The sequence below is a fragment of the Episyrphus balteatus genome, chromosome 4 (assembly GCF_945859705.1).
Source record: "Episyrphus balteatus chromosome 4, idEpiBalt1.1, whole genome shotgun sequence".
NCBI classification, from domain to species: domain Eukaryota; kingdom Metazoa; phylum Arthropoda; class Insecta; order Diptera; family Syrphidae; genus Episyrphus; species Episyrphus balteatus.
In genome coordinates this window covers 16,184,445-16,204,827 of record NC_079137.1, presented here as the reverse complement: position 1 = coordinate 16,204,827, position 20,383 = coordinate 16,184,445, and the positions used below count along the sequence as shown (strand labels likewise).

At 34.0% G+C, this 20,383-nt stretch overlaps 1 protein-coding gene across 2 annotated transcripts; it reads right to left on the bottom strand.

Moving 5' to 3' along the window:
• Positions 1–1,359: 1,359 nt before the first annotated feature.
• LOC129918055 (ATP-binding cassette sub-family B member 10, mitochondrial) lies at positions 1,360–19,557 on the bottom strand. 2 transcript variants are annotated; one of them, XM_055998385.1, is made up of 7 exons: positions 19,293–19,557; positions 18,705–19,095; positions 18,441–18,650; positions 18,169–18,371; positions 2,804–3,085; positions 1,985–2,728; positions 1,360–1,920 (listed from the first exon to the last, which is right to left on the bottom strand). In XM_055998385.1, the coding sequence occupies exons 2-7, from the start codon at positions 18,889–18,891 to the stop codon at positions 1,651–1,653; spliced, it is 1,896 nt and encodes a 631-aa protein (XP_055854360.1). In that variant the 5' UTR covers positions 18,892–19,095; positions 19,293–19,557; the 3' UTR covers positions 1,360–1,650. The 2 variants fall into 2 exon arrangements, with proteins under 2 accessions (XP_055854360.1, XP_055854358.1); XM_055998383.1 differs by having other exon boundaries at positions 18,705–19,557.
• Positions 19,558–20,383: the final 826 nt, after the last annotated feature.

Sequence of the window (20,383 nt, the reverse complement as noted above, 5' to 3'; positions counted from 1 at the left end):
TTATAAATAAAATGCACGACTGGGTCGCACTCACTTGCTCTTAGGGTTCAAGCTGCTAAAATTTAATAAGGAAATTAGTAAATGTAATTCTAATTATTGTAGGTTAGGTACCAATATATAATAATATATACAGGGTGTCCCAAAAGTTAACGTCGAAACGAAAACGGTAGATAGAGTAGGTGGTGACAGTTATCAGAAAAATAATAAAAAAAATCGCAGCCATATATTTTGGGAGTTATGGGCATTTGAAAAAAAGTCGAAAAAATGTTCACCCTGTGACGGTTTTTCATGTGCCGTGACTACAAATCTTAATTTTTCTCATTTTTTTCTTTTGTTACGGAACCTTGAATAACCCTGCTATCAAATGCATTCAATTTTAACTCAGCTGCATCAGTTTTAAAGAAAATATTACTTTTTTACCCAACTTAGTACTTAAAAATTTTACATGACTCTAATTCAATGAGCCGTAGTGTAAAAAAAATGCACTACGATGTTTCGGCAAGTTGCCTTAAGAGTTGGTGTGTTCAATTCTCTTTTCAAAATGGTATAACATTGTTGGGAATATTTCATAAATAACCGAGATAAATTTTTTTTTCTTAAGAAATCCGACTTTTTTATGAGGTAAATTTTCCATATTATTCAAGTTTTGTACCCTTTCAGAACCTTTCAGAATACAAAAACTTAAATAATATGGAAAAATTACCTAAAAAAGTCGGATTTCTTAAGAAAAAAATTTTATCTCGGTTATTTTATGATTTTCAAAAAATTTTTTTCACTGATAGATAGACCTTGTTTTAAAACTTACATTTGAATTTTTTTAACAAACTCGTTGTAGCCGTTTTCGAGAAATTTCAACTTTACTAAAACCGTTGTCTGACAAAAACCCATCGCCAAATAACGCTACATACCAAGTTTGACATAAATCGGTCCATCCGTTTACGGATTTACGGATTTCCGGGACCCACTTATTTGGCATTCTATATCATCGTAATGTCATGGAAAAATGTTATCTCATTTTTTTTACGAATGCATAACTTCATAACATAGTACCTATCGTAAGTAAAAAAATTAATTAAATAATATTTATAATTTGATTATTTAAGGAATTTCATAAGAAACGTAAAAAATAAACATAACACAGTTTTAAATGATTTTGACCATCCCCATAAAGGAATCACTCAAAACTTTTAACTACCAAGTTTAGGCTGTAGCGACTTTTTTGGCTTTCTCTGTCATCGTTATGCTATGTGTGATTGTTTTCTGGAGCCCGATTGATTTTACGAAACCTAAACTTGTCCTAAAGCACATACACCTCTTCATATATCACAAGTAAAAAATTAAATAAAAAACTCATTCAAATAGGGTTGAAGTTTTTTTCCGATAAAACTTTATTTCTTACAAAATGTATGAACGGAAACATGACAAATGTTTTGTATAAATATATGTATATATAAAATAATATTAAAAATGATGTATGTATATTTTATATAATAAAAAAAACTAAAGACTAAAAACTACAGGAGAACCGTTTTGTTGTTCGTTGCTTGAAGCTAATTTATAAAAAGAAAAAATTAAGAACAGAAATACTTTTTCTATAACATTTTTTTAAACTTAGTAATAATAATATCCCGTCACCGTTGAAACAATGATTTAAGAATCGATCAGAAATGCCTGCTTCTTGACCAAATCTTTGAAAATTCCAGTTTCGCGTGAAATAAGCTCATCATAACTTCCTTCCTCTGATACTATACCGTTATCGAGTACAGCAATCTTGTCTGCATTGCGAATTGTACTAAGACGATGGGCAATTGTTAAAACTGTCCTCCCCTTCGAGAGTTTTTCGAGAGCATTTTGTACTAATTCCTCTGAAGCTGAATCTAGGGCACTGGTAGCCTCATCAAGGATTAAGATAGTGGGATTCTATATAAAATATTGAAAGTGAAAATCCAAAATCATAGAGTAAAAGAAATTGAAGGGAGTTTACCTTTATTAAAGCTCTAGCAATAGCAACACGTTGTTTTTGCCCACCGCTAAGCATCATTCCACGTTGACCAACCATCGTTTCTAGTCCATCTGGTAGGGTGTTTGAAAATTCATCTATATGAGCATTTTGCACTATTGTTTGGAACTCATCCTCTGTGACTTTTGTTCCTGGGTTCAGTCCATAGAGAATATTCTCTCTAATTGTGCCACTAAACAAGACAGGTTCTTGACTCACAGCACCAATGTTTTCTCTCAACCAATAGGGGCTTAATTCTTTTAGATTCATCCCATCAAGAGTTACTTGTCCGTTCTGTGGATCATACAATCTAAGCAACAATGAAGCGATTGTGCTCTTTCCTGAACCACTTCGGCCTACAATTGCAGTAGTTTGTCCCGGCGAAAGTGTCAGTGTAAGATTATTCAAAACTGGGTTCTCAGGTCGAGCAGGAAAACTGAAAACAACATTCGAAAAAGCAACTTGACCTTTTGGCTTAACTGTTGGAACGATTCCAGAATCTAGAGCAATTTCATATTTTCTATCCAGAATCTCCCATATACGTTGACCCGAACCAACACCCTTGTTTAGTTCGGTGTAGAAATTACTTAAGCCATTTATAGAAATTGCCGAATACGCCGCATATAGAATAAACGATGTAAGAGCACCAATGGTTAATTGGTCACTAACAACCAGACTGCCACCATAATAGAGAACCGAAATAATTATAACATTTCCCGAAAAGCCACTCTGATGAAATAAGTGTAAAAAAAAAGAAAGTTTATAATTATCAAATAAAATGGTTCAATTTATACAAGTACTTACAAACCCAAAGAACATCGACTTTGCCATAACTTCGTCATAGGCTATTTTCATTGCGTCAGTAAGAAGATTATCGTATGTCTGTGCTTCTGCATTTTCCCGGCAAAAAGATTTTACAGTCTTTATGTTGCCTAGACGTTCTTCGGACGCTTTTGAGATCTGAGCATGTTTGTCAAGGTAACCTTTAGTTATAGTTCGGACGTATCTTCCATAAATTACTGCAACTCCAGCTATGCAAGGAACCACACAGGTACTTATAAGGGCCAATTTAGGAGACGTGTAAATCTATGGAAAAAAAAGCTCGACAGTTTTAGACTTGAGACTTCAAAATTTGAGTGTTCCAATTTTGTTATGATTTAGGTAACAAATATCACTCAGTAACAACAACATCTATAACAGACAAATCTGAAATTAAAGGAGAATGGGCAAATTTTTATGGAATGTGGATGTTCTGCGGCCAGGAATAATTTTGTTATTTTTTGATGCAATTAAGTCTTACATACATTGTGCAGGAGTTTTGTCCTTCTGAAGTACTTCACAAACGCATGCATTTTTCAATTTAACACTTTAAAGTGTATTTTAAGTGAAAAATATGATGCTATTATTGAAAAATCTTTAATTCCGTACCGCAGGTACAACCAAAATAAAAGTATCTTTATTTTAAAGAACAAATATTTAACAAGCTTTATTTAGAGAAAAATAATTTTAGAATGAAAATGATAACAAAACAAACTTGATTTATAAATCAATAAGTAAATTAATCTAAAGTATAACAACAAGTAAATAAATGTAAAGTAATATGTATTGAACGTAACTATTAGTTTCCAACACTCCTCCTCGTTCAATTAATATTACATTTGTTTCTTAAATAATTGTGTTTAGTTACTGGCAAGGGTTTTGTTAAAAGATCTGCTACCATATCTTCTGTTGAACAATATTCACAAATAATAATTTTATTTCTAACTAAATCTCGAACTGTTTTGTATTTTGTGTCTATGTGTTTAGTTCTGTATGAAAATTTATGGTCTCGAACTAATTCTATACAACTTTGATTATCTTCGTAAATCAGTGTAGGTTCTTGAATTGGTTCATGCATTTCTTCTAATAGTTGTCTAATCCATTTCGCTTCTTTTGCAGCTTCTGATATTGCAATAAATTCAGCTTCGCATGTGGAAGATGCTACTAAGTTTTGTTTATTACATGTCCAGCTTATTGTCCCGCCATTTAAGAAAAATATTCTTCCATTATTTGATTTTCTTTCAGTTTTGTCATCTGCCCAAGTCGCATCAGCATAACCATAAAGCGATTGATTTTCTGCATCGAGTTTACTCACAAGTAATTTCATGTCACTTGTCGCTTTCAAGTATTTTACTACACGCTTGAGTTGATTCCAATCTTGAGTTCTTGGACTTGAAACTTTCTGAGCCAAAATACAAATACTTGCTGATATGTCCGGTCTGGTATTTATTGATAAGTATAGTAATCTTCCAATTAAACGTCTATATTGAGTATTATCTTCAAATGTATCATTAGATTCTGTTTTGAAATAGTTTGTATCCATTGGTGTTCTGGCCGGTTTTGCATCTTTCATTCCAAAGTCTGTAGCTATCTTCTTTATGTAATTAGACTGACATAACGAAAAATTTCCACTTGAGTCTTTTGAAATTTCCATTCCTAGGTAATGTTTAATAGGCCCCAAATTTTGAATTTTGAAATGTTTTTGCAAATTTTCTTCGATTTGTTTCATTTGTTCTATAGATTCACATGCTACAATTAGATCGTCAACATATACAATTAGATAACAAAGCTGATCATCAATTTTCTTCATGTATAAGCATGGATCATTATAGCTTTGTTGAAATTTGTCATATTCTAGTACTTTATGTAAGGTATGATTCCAAGATCTAGCTGCTTGTTTTAATCCATAAATACTTCTTCTTAGCAAACAAACCTTAGAACCATTTTCAAACCCGGGAGGTGGTCTCATGTAGATTGTTTCTTCTAACTTTCCATTGAGAAAGGCAGTTTTGGCATCTAGATGGTGAACAATCAATTTTTGTTTGGCTGCGACCGATAGTAAAATTCTAAATGTTGTATGCATTACGACAGGTGCAAAAACTTCATCGTAGTCTTCACCATACTTTTGTGAAAACCCTTGTGCAACATACCTGGCTTTATATCTTTGAATTTTACCATCAAGTCCTGTCTTAAGCTTGAAAACCCATTTTCCACCAATTGCCTTTTTGCCAGTTGGCAAATCAACTAATTCCCAAGTGCCATTTTCTTCATGAGATTCTAATTCTTCTTGCATTGCAGCAAGCCATTGTTCTTTTTCTTCGGATTCTATTGCTTCTGTGTAAGTACTTGGTTCAATAACTTCTTTGGTTGTGTTGATTTCTTCGATTAAACGTTTTGGTTTCACCCCTTTGTTTGATCGACTAGAAATACGTCTTTGAATCTGATTGTCTTCTTCAGTGTTAGTTGTCGTTTCAATATTTTCATCTGGTTCGTCTTGTTCGATAGGATCTAGCTCCTCCTGAATTGTAACATCTTCTTGATTGATGGACTTGTCTGGATTTAATCTTGAAAGATCGATTAAAACTTCATTGTTGTTAGGTTTAAATTTAGGTGAGCAAAATATAACATCTCGACTTATAACAACTTTTTGTGTTTCCTTATCATAACATCTATAAGCTTTCGTTCTATCATCATAGCCTAAAAATATCGCTTCGCTACTTTTATTGTCTAATTTTCGTCTTTTGACATCTGGTACATGAACATAGCATTTAGAACCAAAAATTTGAAAACTATCAATACCTGGTTTAATGCCATTCCATATTTCAAATGGTGTCTTATCAGATGTTTTTGTTATGACTCTGTTTTGGATATAGTTTGCAGTTGATATCGCTTCTCCCCAAAAAGTATTCGGTAAAGCAGCATCAATCAACATACAACGTGCCATTTCTACCAATGTCCTGTTCTTTCTCTCGGCTTTACCATTTTGTTCTGGACTGTAAGCTGCAGTTAACTGTTGTTGAATGCCTTCTGACTTCAAATACTTGGATAGATTTGTTCCAGTGTACTCACCCCCTCGATCAGATCTTATTACCTTTGGTTTATAAGAAAACTTCGTTTTGCAAAATTCGATAAAATGTTTGATGGTTTCTTCAACCTCATCTTTATATTTAATCAAACGAACAATGGTGAAAGCTGAATAATCATCAATGAATGTGACCATGTATCGCTTTCCACCTTGAGTGGCCGTTTGCATTGGACCACAAACGTCTGTGTGAATTAAATCTAAACATCTTACCGATTTGGTTTTAGATTCTTTCGGAAATGGAAGGCGAGTCATTTTTCCCTTCAAACAAACTTCACATACTTCTTTTATATTGCAATCAACAATACTAAGTCCATTAATAGACCCATTATTAAACATTTTACGAATGGCGTCATGATTTCTGTGACCCATTCTTCTGTGCAACTGATGAATACAATTTTCATTGTGTTCAAGCACAGCACAAATTTTATTATGTTGTCTTAAAACATATAAAGAACCAGTTGCATCTGCAACCCCAATTTGTTTACCTGAATACTTGATTTCGCATATCTTGTCGTCAAATTCAACTCGTAAGCCTTCTTTTGTCAATTGCTTAACAGACAACATGTTTCCGGTAAGAGTAGGTGCATATAAAACTTCTTTCGCTCTTACTTGACAAACTTTACCATCTTCGTTCAAAAGTGTAAAGTATCCTGACCCAATGCCTTGAACTTCTGTAGAATCACCATTCGCAAGTTCCACTGTACTCTTGTAAGTCTTGTCTATTTCAGTGAAAAAATTTTCATGATTTGCAACATGTCGAGTTGCCCCTGAATCTATGATCCATCCAGATTTTTGTGTTCGACCCAAATTGAATAAAAAATCTTGACTTTTATCATCTTTATTGGTTTCTGTTTCGGTGAATTCTTCAACAGTGTTAACTTTATGTACAGTTCTTGAATTTTGCTTAGAAAGCCATTCCTTGTATTTAAGACAGTTTTTCTTCAAATGGCCTTTCTTCCCACAGAAATAACATACGACGACATTAGATACAGTTTTTAAAACTGTATCAGCTGAATTGTCATTTTTAGAAACACGTCGTTCGTATTCTGCAATAACTCTTTGTTGTACTAAGGCAAAAGTTATATCTTCCTCTTTTCTTGATTCGAGTGATGTAATTAAAGTATCGTAACTTAAAGGTAAGCTACTTAGCAACATTGCAGCACTCCATTTGTCGGAAAGCCTTTCTTCCCCAATATCACTTAACTTTGTAAAATAGTCTTGCATTTTATTAATGTGAGCTCTAGCATCAGCACCTTCTTCTAGTTTGAGAGAGCAAATTGACCTCATTAGAAATACCTGATTTGTTAGAGTATTTCTTTCATGGTAAGCTCTCAAAGCATTCCATGTTGATTTTGCAGTCGTCTCTGTTCTGATAAGAGCAAGTTGATCATCTTCAACGCTTAAACCAATAGTCCCTCTAGCTTCGTCATCAAGAGCTTCCCAAACATCAATTTGTTCTTGGTTGGTAACCACTTCGTTTGCAACAATTGGACTTGGCTTCGATTCCAAAATTACTCTTTTCCATAAATTTTGTTTTCGTAAGAGTAATTCCATTTTAAACTTCCAATTAGCATAGTTGGAATTATTTAGCTTCATAATGGTGGTTTTCATGACATCAGACATTTTTGGATTCGTAAAAATATTTTCTCAATTTCAAAATTAAATATTATATTCTTTAAATTATTCCGGTTGTACAATTAAGTCTCATAATCTATTGAAAAATCTTTAATTCCGTACCGCAGGTACAACCAAAATAAAAGTATCTTTATTTTAAAGAACAAATATTTAACAAGCTTTATTTAGAGAAAAATAATTTTAGAATGAAAATGATAACAAAACAAACTTGATTTATAAATCAATAAGTAAATTAATCTAAAGTATAACAACAAGTAAATAAATGTAAAGTAATATGTATTGAACGTAACTATTAGTTTCCAACAGCTATGTCATTTTCCTTGAGTATGAAAGATCTTGGATATCCAAACAATAGAACAAAAAGTATTGAATTTTAAAAACAACAATTTCGAGCCTATTTTGATAGTTTTTTCTTCAAGTTTTTGTTAGTTTGAATCATTTGAAAACTGTCAAAAAAACCTCGAAGTTGTTGGCTTAAAAAGATAAATATTTTGAGCTCTTTTGGTCGCATATTCAAGATTGAGGTGTTCAGACTTAGAAAAAATGACACAGCATCATATTTCATACTTTAAATAAAAATATAATTCAATTTTGCCTTCGCATATTGCACGATGCATAAACAACACTAATATTGCAATATCTTCCATTCTAAATTTAATACAACAAAACGCCCCTAGTACATTTTTTTTCGTCCAAAATGCCCATTCTCCTTTTAATGCTGAATTAAACAGGAGTTTAATACTTTTTTCACACCAACGATTATCTCATGTGCATTTCCATAAGCCATGAAAGATCAATTATTTGTTATCCGAGACCAAAAAATACTAGGAAATACTGGTATATATAATGTCGATTTCCATTGGAAACAGAGATTTTTGATTGATTTAATTTTATTTGTAGCTGTGTGTGAACAATTTTTTTATTTAAATAAACCTAATCAAGAATTTACAAAAACAAATGTTCACAAAATTGTCAAATACAGTGGTGTGTGTGAAAGTGCGTGTGCAAATATGTGTAAATCTTGTTAAAAATCGATATCTGGGAAATTTTATCTCAGATCAAACCATAGAGAAAGGAATACCTAGAGACGCGACTTCGGTTGGTTTTTCTCTTCCACCCTACAAGCTGCAATGAGAGGAAAAACTCCACAGTGCTTATATGTGGTAGTTTTCCCGTGCATTTTAAATGGCACCAACACATTCAACTGTGGAGTTTTGCTCAAAACAATTAAAAACAATTTAAGTGCCCATTAGACGAATTAATTCATAATAGTCCAGTAATTTTAGGTTTTATCTGCGGAAAAATTCCTGCTGGGCTCGATTTTGGTATAGACCTTCGTTACGGCGTTGTTATGAAGATGTGAAAAATCGACATTGATATCGCGTCCGCGTTAGAAGTTATAGAGGTCAAAAGGTCACGTCAAGGTCAGTTATAGAGGCATATATGTCGTGACCTGTTGCTCGGAGGTCAATAGGAGTCTATGGAAAATTTGTTTGTCATAAAATTATCTACAAATATTGCCTTATGCATTTTTCTGTAAATCCAACCGTGGCCACATACACCCTGAGCGGTAATCCTGAGCGGCCGAGCGTCAATCCTGAGCGACTGAGCGACGTCGCTCAGCTCTGTTCTATTTTTTTTTTTTATCCTGATCGACGAACTACATTATATACTAAATTACCACGAACATTTTAGTAAATGGTGAAAATTATGGTTTCTTTTGAAGAAAAATACTTAAAAAATATTAATTTTGTTCGTTAAAATAAAAAAAAAAAAAAATAAAAAGGCTCCGACAGGAATCGAACCTGGGACTCGAATCGTTGTCTGTTTAAGCAGCTATAGCCTAAACGAATGGATCAATTCTCTTCAAACTTGGTATGTAGCAGTTTTTGGAGATTGTGCAGGAATTCAATGGAATTAATTTTTTTAGAACTTTATCTAATTATACCTGTGATGCACCTATTCTACAAAAGTATAATTTTCTCAAATACTCTTTTAACGATTAAAACAAAAAAAAAAAAAAAAAAATGAGTGTGGGTTTTTGGACAAGACCTATCTTTTAACAAAAAAAGATTTTTTCGAAAGTCATTATTAACGGTACCTGTCATAGAACCGTTTTTTTAAACTCTCAATTTCTCTCAAACGACTTATTAAATTTTATTAAAATTTTTTTATACAAAAGCATTTATATAGTCTTAGTATAAATCAAAAATAAAATTTCAAAGAAATACATTTTTGGATTTTTTAAAAAATGTTGAATTTTTTTTTTTTGAAAAATCAAATTTTCCAAAACAGGTCATTGAATTCTTTTGAAATTTGGGTTTTAGGTGTTGATCTATATTTACTACAATATGGCATACCAACTTTATTTAATTTAGAATTAAAAAAAAAAAAAAAAATAGGCACTTCTAGGGATCGAACCTGGGACTCCCGCGTGCGAGCCGAATACTCATCGAATGTTTTGCACTTGTAGGGTTTTGAAATTGCCGCTCAGGATCGCCGCTCAGGACGTGGCCACCTCGTCGCTCAGGATTGACGCTCAGCCGCTCAGACGCTCAGCCGCTCAGGACGTGGCCGTAGCCTTATAGAAACAAATCTATGCCCTGATTTTTTCGATAGCGAATTATTTACATTAGACTTTTCTGTTTTTCGTGCGGATGGTCTCACTAATGACACTGCATCCAATGGGCGTGGTGTTTTGTTGCCGTCCACAATCTTCTTAACCCATCACTTATCGATACTTCCAGGTCACCTCTATTTGAATTTGTATGTATAAAATTATGTGCCTCTAAACGTTGTTTCTATCTCCTCTGTTGTTATATTCGTCCCTCTCAATCCAGCTCTTTCTATCAACAATTTGTTGATTCTCTTAGTTCCTTAGTCGAGGGAGCAGATTCCAATATTGATTTTATTATAATAGGCGACTTTAATCTACCTGATCTGAAATGGATTTCATCAGAAGATGAATCGTGCTTTGTGCCCTCTAATCCCTCTTCAGAAAAAGAATTTCCTTTTACAGAAAATTTACTTCAGTCGTGGCTTTTCCAAATAATCGATGTCTGTAACAATTTAGGTAGACAATTTGATCTCTCCTTTTGCACTGATCGATATAGCGCTTTCTTTTTTTTATAACGCTATCTTTGCTTGTATCTTTCAATGTGTCCCTCATACAGTTAAAAAATCTTGCATATCTTCCCCTCCCTGGTACACAAAAGAGTTGCGACATATCCGTAATATTAGAAACAAGTTATGGAAAACTTACCTAAAATTCCAAACACCTTTGAACTATTTTTACTACCAACAAGCTTCCTCTAACTTTTCCGTTCTTTGCCAATCTCTTTAACAAACCTATCTCAAAAATTTCTTTCAGATAGTCCTCACACGTCTCTGTCTTCCGTTAACATTTGTCCCCTGACCGTCCATGAAAAGTTAAACTCACTGAATGATGAATTTTCTCCTGGCATTCCATCAACATTACTTAAAAAATGCGCTGTTGCACTCTGCGAACCTCTCACTAATATTTTTCAACTCTCGCTTTCTCAGTTTGTCTTTCCTTTTCTTTGGAAAGAATCCTTTATTTTTCCAATTTTTAAAAAGGGTTGTAAGAACCAAATCTCAAATTATAGACCGATTGCAAAACTCTCCGCTATCCCAAAGTTTTTTGAATGTATAGTTTATGACTCCCTTTATTTCCACTCCGAATCAATTGTTTCTCCACTTCAACACGGCTTTTTAAAGGGAAGATCCACCACGACTAATCTTACTCAGTTCGTCTCCACGACACTCATGGCAATGGAAAAAGGTTACGATGTTGATGTTATAACTACTGATTTCAGTAAAGCCTTCGACAAGATCAGTCACAAAATTATCTACACAAAGTTACAAGCCTACGGTTTTCCACCATCGTTCATCAAGTGGATCAAATCTTACCTAAAGAACCAAGGTTGCTTTCAGAAACGAAGAGTCTAATCCGATCCTCGCCTCATTTGGTGTTCCCCAGGGTAGCCATCTCGGTCTACTTCTATTTGTATTGGCCATAAACGACGTCAGTAGAATCTTTTCGTTCTCAGATCTTTCTATTTACGCAGACGACATTAAAATTATAAAAGTAATCACATCATCTCATAATTCTTCACTGCTTCAACTAGATCTAAATTCTTTTCTTACCTGGTGTAGCAAAAACTTTCTTGAACTTAATGTTAATAAATGCCAATCTATGACCTTTTCCCGTAAACGCTCACCTTCTAATCCTCGAATCTATCACTTCCGTAATATACCTGTCCCTACCTCGGATTTATCAAACGATGGTCTAAAGAATTTTCTAACACCCATGTTACCAAATCTCTTTATACCACGTACGTCAGACCTATCCTCGAATACGCTAGCCAGGTTTGGTCTCCCTTCCAAATCACTCAATCCCTTAGAATTGAAGCTGTGCAGAGGAGATTCCTCAGGTTCGCTTTGCGTAATTTACCTTGGTAAGACGCCTTTTCTTTACGCCCTTATGAAGACCGTTTGCAACTTATTAGCTTGTACCCACTTTCTCAACGTCTACGTATCGCTGACATTATCTTCGTATATCAGCTTATCATTGGAGCGATAGATTCTCCGGCGTTGCTTGAATTTATTAATATTAATACCAACCCACGAAACCTTAGAGCTGTCCCATTTTTCCGCCTCCCTATTCACCGCACCAACTACGGCCATTTTAATCCAATGAGCAGAATGCTTCGGCTAGCCAATACAGTACAAGATATTTTCCCTTAGCTCTCCTTCCCTCAGGAGAAGACTATACAATTTACCTCCCATTCATCAATCTATATAATTAATTAATTTTCAACTAGCGAGTATATTTTTTGTATATACTTATTCAAATATGTACATTGTACATATTTCTTATATACACTGCCGGTCACTTGAATACGTCCACATTTTAGTTCATCTTATTTTTAGCCTAGCTTGGTATTTATTGCAATGGTACATCTTTTTTACATACGTAACGAGAGAACATCTTTATGCGCTTAGCTTAGGAGAAAAAAAATTGTCTTGGGACCTACCGTTCTTCTCACACGGTAGCTAGACAAAATCTATTCATAGAAACAAGTATATTTTTTGACTCATCTGAATAGACTCAAAAGCAAAAATGTTAATAAATGATGAGTTGCATGGGTCGGTTGGACTCAAAATTGTGTCTGACAATAAATCTGATTGTCTATAACCTGTAAGGACGAAAACGGGTCGGAAAAAATCATTAGGCGCGGAAAAAATGGCGAAAATAAAAGAAGTCTTTGAATTAGGCCGAAATCAACGATGCATTGGGACAAAAATTAACACAAGTTAAAATTTAGTATGCAGTTATTCGCGCAATATCCAAGGGTATAGAAACAACATTTACAATCGAAGTTGCTTAGCCACAACATTGGCCGATAGATGTGCAATGATCTGAACAGCATGACTTCGCGCTAAAAATTAAGCTGAAAACCGGTATGAAATGCAGTTTAACGACGGCAAAACGGGTTGTCAGAAGTGGTAAACGTTTGAGAAGAAAAAATCTTCGCAAAAACTACTACTTTACAAACCACGAAAAGAAACTCGCCTCCAATAGTAAAAAAAAAAACATGTCGTGAAAGTCGAATTTCCAACCGGTGATTTTACAAAGGAAAAAAATGAATTAAGTTGACCCTTAGGTCTAAATTCCTATTTGTATGACCTTCGTAGAGAGAAGGATTATTTTAAGTTGTCTGCATAACTGTGAAGGGAGTGTCATTAAGTGCAAGCTATTTTTTTCTACAAAACTTTCGATCTGCAATTTCTAACACAGTTTTTTTTACTATTGGAGGCGAGTTTCTTTTCGTGGTTTGTAAAGTGGTAGTTTTTGCGAAGATTTGTTCTTCTCAAATGTTTACCACTTCTGACAACCCGTTTTGCCGTCGTTAAACTGCATTTCATACCGGTTTTCAGCTTAATTTTTAGCGCGAAGTCATGCTGTTCAGATCATTGCACATCTATCGGCCAATGTTGTGGCTAAGCAACTTCGATTGTAAATGTTGTTTCTATACCCTTGGATATTGCGCGAATAACTGCATACTAAATTTTAACTTGTGTTAATTTTTGTCCCAATGCATCGTTGATTTCGGCCTAATTCAAAGACTTCTTTTATTTTCGCCATTTTTTCCGCGCCTAATGATTTTTTCCGACCCGTTTTCGTCCTTACAGGTTATAGACAATCAGATTTATTGTCAGACACAATTTTGAGTCCAACCGACCCATGCAACTCATCATTTATTAACATTTTTGCTTTTGAGTCTATTCAGATGAGTCAAAAAATATACTTGTTTCTATGAATAGATTTTGTCTAGCTACCGTGTGAGAAGAACGGTAGGTCCCAAGACAATTTTTTTTCTCCTAAGCTAAGCGCATAAAGATGTTCTCTCGTTACGTATGTAAAAAAGATGTACCATTGCAATAAATACCAAGCCAGGCTAAAAATAAGATGAACTAAAATGTGGACGTATTCAGATGACCGGCAGTGTATTTATCTTTTTTTCTGTTTTTGTTTAAAAATAATAATTTGTAAAAATTTAGTTTGTAAATAGAATTTAAGTTATCCGCTTGCAATAAGCTAAATAAATAAATAAATAAATAAAAGGTCCGAACAAATCATTAAATTTTGAAAAAGTCATTTTGAGAATAAGCTTGCATGAATTTTCAGTGAAACAAGACGACGGAAAATCAAGGCCATTCATATCAAAATTTATGGAATATCGACTATAACCCTTACTTCGACCCAATGGCTATAATGTCGCTGCAAAAGCAGTTCGCCGCTTCCTAAATCAAATTAGAAATGATTTAAACCTTCCAGGACGCACAAATTTTATTTAATTCTTCGGAAAGAACACACACGCTGCAAATCTCTTTTTTTACTTATGTGACACTTTTCAAAATTCAACCTATTTTCGATTCTTTGAGATTTTAATGGAGTTTCCTATTTGTTTTAAATGCTTTAAATTCTCATCAATCTTTCTACAGTTCGAAGACTAAGAGTACTTGCAGGGGAAGATTTAATTTAAGATTTAAATACGGAAGAATCGAATACCAACCAAAGGATAGTGCGCTTTTCTTTTCATTTTTAGGATCTTTTCCCTTCGTATCATATTTTTATTATAGTTTTTTTGTAGTTGTCTTTATTTTTTAAAGAACTGCTAACTATGTAGGTTCCACGATTTTTATTTTTTTCTCGATTTTACACACACACCTTAATTTTGTTCGATCTACAACTTGATTTTTATTTTTTCTTCGAAACCAAGGCCTGTTTGATTTTTCATTAAAACATATTTAAATAAACCTACTTTTACTCCACCAAAAAACCCGCTTACTTTAAAGTGGGTGAACCTATTCTATTGACCGATTAAAATAGGCCGTTTTTTTTAGAAACATTCCAAAACAGGATATACATTTACCGTTACAATAGTTTTTCAATTACTTCTTTCTGATTTATAGTTAGGAAAAGACATGCTTTGAAACAGCGAAAAAAGCTCTTAAAGACGTTTTTACGTCAAAATGCATTGCCTAGCTTAACATATTTAATTAATGAATAAAGTTATGCATCCCTATTTTTGTATTGCATGAAACTAAAACAAAATTTTGATAGATTTGACTGATAAATTGATTTGTACACCCAATGTCTTATAATCATTTTTTTTAATTAGAATAAACTTGGAATAGCCTTCCTGTTTTGGCATTGTGATAAGTTAAACGCAAAAACTTTTAAAAATTCAAGTTGAATGGTAATCTGATGAATGTGTCAATTTTATTGTACTTTTCTGTTTTATCCAGTACATTACAGACTCATTAAACTATTATTTACCAACTAAAACATTAATTTTACTATCCTTAATCCCCTCCGTTATTATAAGCGGTGTGCCTTTGGTCTGAAGTATCTACTGTTAAGTACTTCTGTTTCTATTCAACTACATTTCTTCTATAGAAAAAATGTCTTTGAATGGATTCAGAAGTACTAAAAAGTACTTTGCTGAGCCCAAAGGAACACAGCCATTATTATACTATTATTATATTATTTGATTATAATGAAATTTTGAACATTTAAAAAAATTTTAAATATATGCAAACAAATTCAAAATAAATATTAATTTTATAGACCTACGTTAAGTACCCAAATATACTTGACTGATGTCCTCGAACAGCATCCGGTCCCAATCACCCTTAGATTTGGTCCACAGTTTAGTCTGATGCACGATAATGCATGCTAGAGTGCTTTGAGATTATCTCCAAGATTTCAATATGCCGGCTTTGGATTGACCACAAAGAAATCCGGATTTGAATTCAATAGAACATGTTTAGGAAATATTAAAATGATGCATTCGCGACCGAAATCCACTTCCGAACAGTTTTCATCAATAATTGAAAACTGCAGTAAAAGAAGAGTGTTTAGAGAGCCCAACTCAGGACAACACGACTTTGTGCATCCCGACTCACGACAGCCCGATTCAACCCATAGCCCGACTCAAGATAACCCGACTCATCGCAACTCGACTCAGGTAAGAACTCGACCTGAGTCGGGCTATACCCTTCCCGAAAGAAGTGTTGCAATAAAACCTTCAAAAGTTAATTAGTGCAATGCACAGACGACTTCATTATGTGTTTTGTCTTGTATGGCTTTCCTCGGCCGTTTTGAAAAATACGTTTTGATCAATAACGCTAAAACGACTCATTTTACAGAAAATTTTGCAAGGACGTTTTTGACAGTAAATATAATTATCTTTCTTTTTTAAATTAACAATTTTCCTATAGAATGAATACTTTTTTAATAAGGGACCCAAATAATACGTTCTTTTCATTTTTCACAATTTCCAAACAAATTTTGTTTCCCTTTTGTTTATTATTTTTTATCTCAATGTGTACATTTTTGCACTTCTTTTTTGTCAAACCGTATAAAAATAATAATCATAAGATTGCAGGTAGCCATGGCACAGATGAATAGATGACTTCAGAGCCAGACATCGTGGGTTCAAACGCAGCGGTCGGCTCAGAAGTTTTTTCTAAATCGCCAGCTTAACTGAAACCACCTGTGCGATAACATAAGACAATAGCCAACGATGTCTCCCCCTCTGTGCCACGTAGTTATGTGTTATATGTGTTTCTGTTGTTCTTTCTATTTTTTGTCTCTCTCTGTTGTATAAATGTCTTGTGCTGTATCAGCCAAATGGACTAAGTTTCCGAAGCTGTAAGTGTGTCTAGTCCGTAGATTTAACTTCGGATTAGATTAATATGTAATGTAATGTAATAATCATAAGAAAATGAGACAAAAAAATAAAAGCAGCTTCGATAAAAACCTCAAAAATTGAGCAAAATAAACGAAAAAGATGTGTTTCTTCGTATTTGAGTGCAATCTAGTTAACCTTCTCTGCGCTCTAAACCCGAAACAGTTGATTTAACAGAGAAATGTTAGACATATATTGCAGAAAATCAAATATCATACGTCCATTAGTCATATATGTATGAGCACAAAACTAAACGCTTTTTTTAACAATACTTACTAATTACTCAGATAAGAAACCAATTCTAATTGCATTATTTGTAAATAGTAATAAATTTCTTCTGAGCAGGCTATAGGTCTTAGTTTGAGAATCATAAGAAACCTCTTAAGATTGAAAAAGTTTAAGATAAGTATTTAGTTGTTATTTAATAGCATTTTTTAATTATTTAATTATTATAGTCTTGAAAAAGCGTGTAAACACACGCGAAACGTCGACCAAAATAGATATAATCATCAAACTAAGACCTAAAGCCTGCTCAGAAGAAATTTATTTAATCTTAAAAAAAGGTCACGAAGATAGGAACAATAATGTAAATAGTAATTCTTATTTTTGAAAAAAAAGTACTGGACGTAGAGATGATTTTGAAGGAGTTTGTATGGGGACAGTAAATTCTATTTTATGAAAATAATGCGTATGTATCATATATGATTCATGGGACTCTAGCGGCCAGAGAAAAAATAAATTACATGAATCCAATGTGCTTCATGGGACGTAGAGTCGATGAGATGAGAATAATGCTGGACGTATAAGGTTTTATAATAAGGTTCTATGGGGACAGTTAAGTCCCCTGAAGAAGGGGATAAACACCCCCGAAACGTCATTAAAAATAAATTAAGATTCTAAATTTTACAGAAGAACTTCATGCTGTAGGACTCTTAAAACTCGTGCCCGATTAATGTAACATGTGTTACCAAACATACTTTTATTTTTTCTTACTTAATGGCTAAAACAAAAAAATTGTTTTACTTTATTATAAAAGTAATAGGAATGCTACATTCATGGACAGTATTTTTGTATCAATTTATATTAAAATAGACAAAACACATCTATTTATGTATTTTTCTGAATGTAACGTGAGTTACCATGGAATTTGCCTATTGTTTTCTGTTCTATCTAGTACAGAACATACTCATTAAACTTTTATTTACCAACTACAACATTAATTTTACTATCCTTAATCCCCTCCGTCGTTGTTAAAAATACTCCAAAACTAATGATAGTTTAATCTCTATTTTCTTATCTTTCAATCGACCAAAACCTCACGTAGCATAGATAAACGGAAAATGTCTTACCATCATTGAAGTTCCAGCAACTATCATCACCGTTGACCGAAGGCCATCGGACATATTCTGACTGAGGGAATTGCCCACGAGAAATGTGTCTGTCGACAATCGATTAACCAACTCTCCTGTTCCCTTAGTATCAAACCAACCCGTTTCCTGATTGAGCATTGTACGATATAGCTTCGATCGTAGTTCCTTAACAATTCGAATAGCTAAATTGTGAAAAAAAAAAAAAAAGAATGATTCATCACACAAACCGTTGAGATTCCCCCTTAACTTACAAGCGCTGTTGAATAAGTAAACTCGCCCAAAATTAGCCAATCCACCAATAACAAACACTCCACTAAGAATAAAGCAGAAATGTCTCAATCGATCCATGGTCTCGAGATGTCCAGCCTCATCGCGTGTAAAAATTATGTCCAATATCTTGCCCAAGGCAAAAGGTACACTCATTGTGATTGCCGAAGACACCACAAGACAACCAACGGCAGCTGTAAGGATTCCTTGTTCTTTTGACCAAGTAAAAAATATAAGCAAATACTCACCGGTTAAGACAAGCTTTTCAGACTTTGCTAAAGCAAACAAGCGACCTACGTCCCGTTTCTTGAGTTTAACTTTCGGTGGTGTGGCTTCTTTTGTTGCATTTTGTTGACTCGCGTCCGACTTGCTGCGAGTCCCTCCCAAATGGTCCTTTTCCTGCGGCAATTCCGTTCTTCGCCGTCGGACAGCCATGTAATCTCTAGATTGTGTTGTTGGTCGTTTTAGTGTGAAAAATCGAGTGCGTCCGTTTCCTAATAATTTGTTAAGAGTGCTGCTGAAATGTCTTGCTGTTGTCGTCGTCGTTGCTGTGGAAGTTGTGAGACCAGAACGGAGGGAGAGTGGTGACGTGATCAAAAGACGACGACTCAATCTCAGTCTCGTGCAGCAGCTTAAACACTGAACGACCATGGTGTGCGTTTTTGTGTGTCAGAGTGAAATAGTAATTTATTTTTTGGATTTAGTCTTTGGCTTAAAGTTGTGTTTTGGTATTTGGTGGGAGGAAGAAGAAAGAGGGTTTATATGTATGTACAAAGTAGATAAAAGAGGAGGATAATATAAATAAATAGAGATCGTAAGTAGTAAGTGTTAATTACAAAAGAGGTTCCGTAAAACACATTTCTCCGCGATATAGCTAATATGAGAAATTACAAATCAAATTCAGTGATAGATTTATGGATTATTTAGGTTGGAGAGCGGCTGACAGCAATTCGGCGAGTTCAATTCAGGTGGGATTTTATGTGTTTTGTGGCAGTGTGAGTGAGTTGTCGTAACTTTTTTTTTAAAGAGAAAGTGGTGATTTTTTCTGTAATATCTAGCTTACTCGCTGCATGACTTGTGGCTTAAAAAAAAACTTTCAAAACAACAAGGAAATGGAAAATAGAAGTAAAATAAAACGTCAAAAAATCGACTTTCACCTGTCAGTAGAAACGAGACTCGATTAACTAGAGAATAATAGGTTTGAGCCTAGACTAAATAAAATGTTGATAGATGTCGCTAAAATACATTTAGTACGTATCCACATTCTAAATTCTAAGGTAGAGGACATACTTCTCACTATATGAAAATTATATATAAGCCCTGTTCCATTAGTCTACTAAAGCCAGAACTATAATTGTCGGATCGTGGGATGCAAACGGAGGGGAACAGCGCTCGCAACCGCACTCGACGGATGAAAACTTATCGAAAATACAAAGAAAACAACAACAATTGACAGTAGCTTCCGACTCCATCCGCCAATTATAGTTCTGGCTTAAAGGCTTGGCCACATCGAAGGGTATATGCGGTAGCGGTACGGGTACTTCTATGAACAAAATTCCAAACTGACAAATCAACGTTCAGATGTGGAGTTTTTTTCATACAATTAACCGTACCGCTACCGGATTTGCCCTTCGGTGTGACCAAGCCTTAATAGTAGATGTTTTGGTTAGTCTAGTACTATCATCTACTCATGCTCTTCTTGCCGAGTAGATACGATTTGTATTGAATTCGTTGAAAGTGGGTTCCATTGAATATAGCTCGTAAACTACTAGGAGTACTTTGCTAACTTCTAAAGGAACAGGTTTATAAATACCTAAGCGATTTTTGTGAAAGTGAAAAAGTACGAAAGTGAAAATATTCAAACGCATTTTTGTAGGTATAGTTTTTCGGGCTGAAAAATTAACGCAAATGATTCAGAAAGCTTATT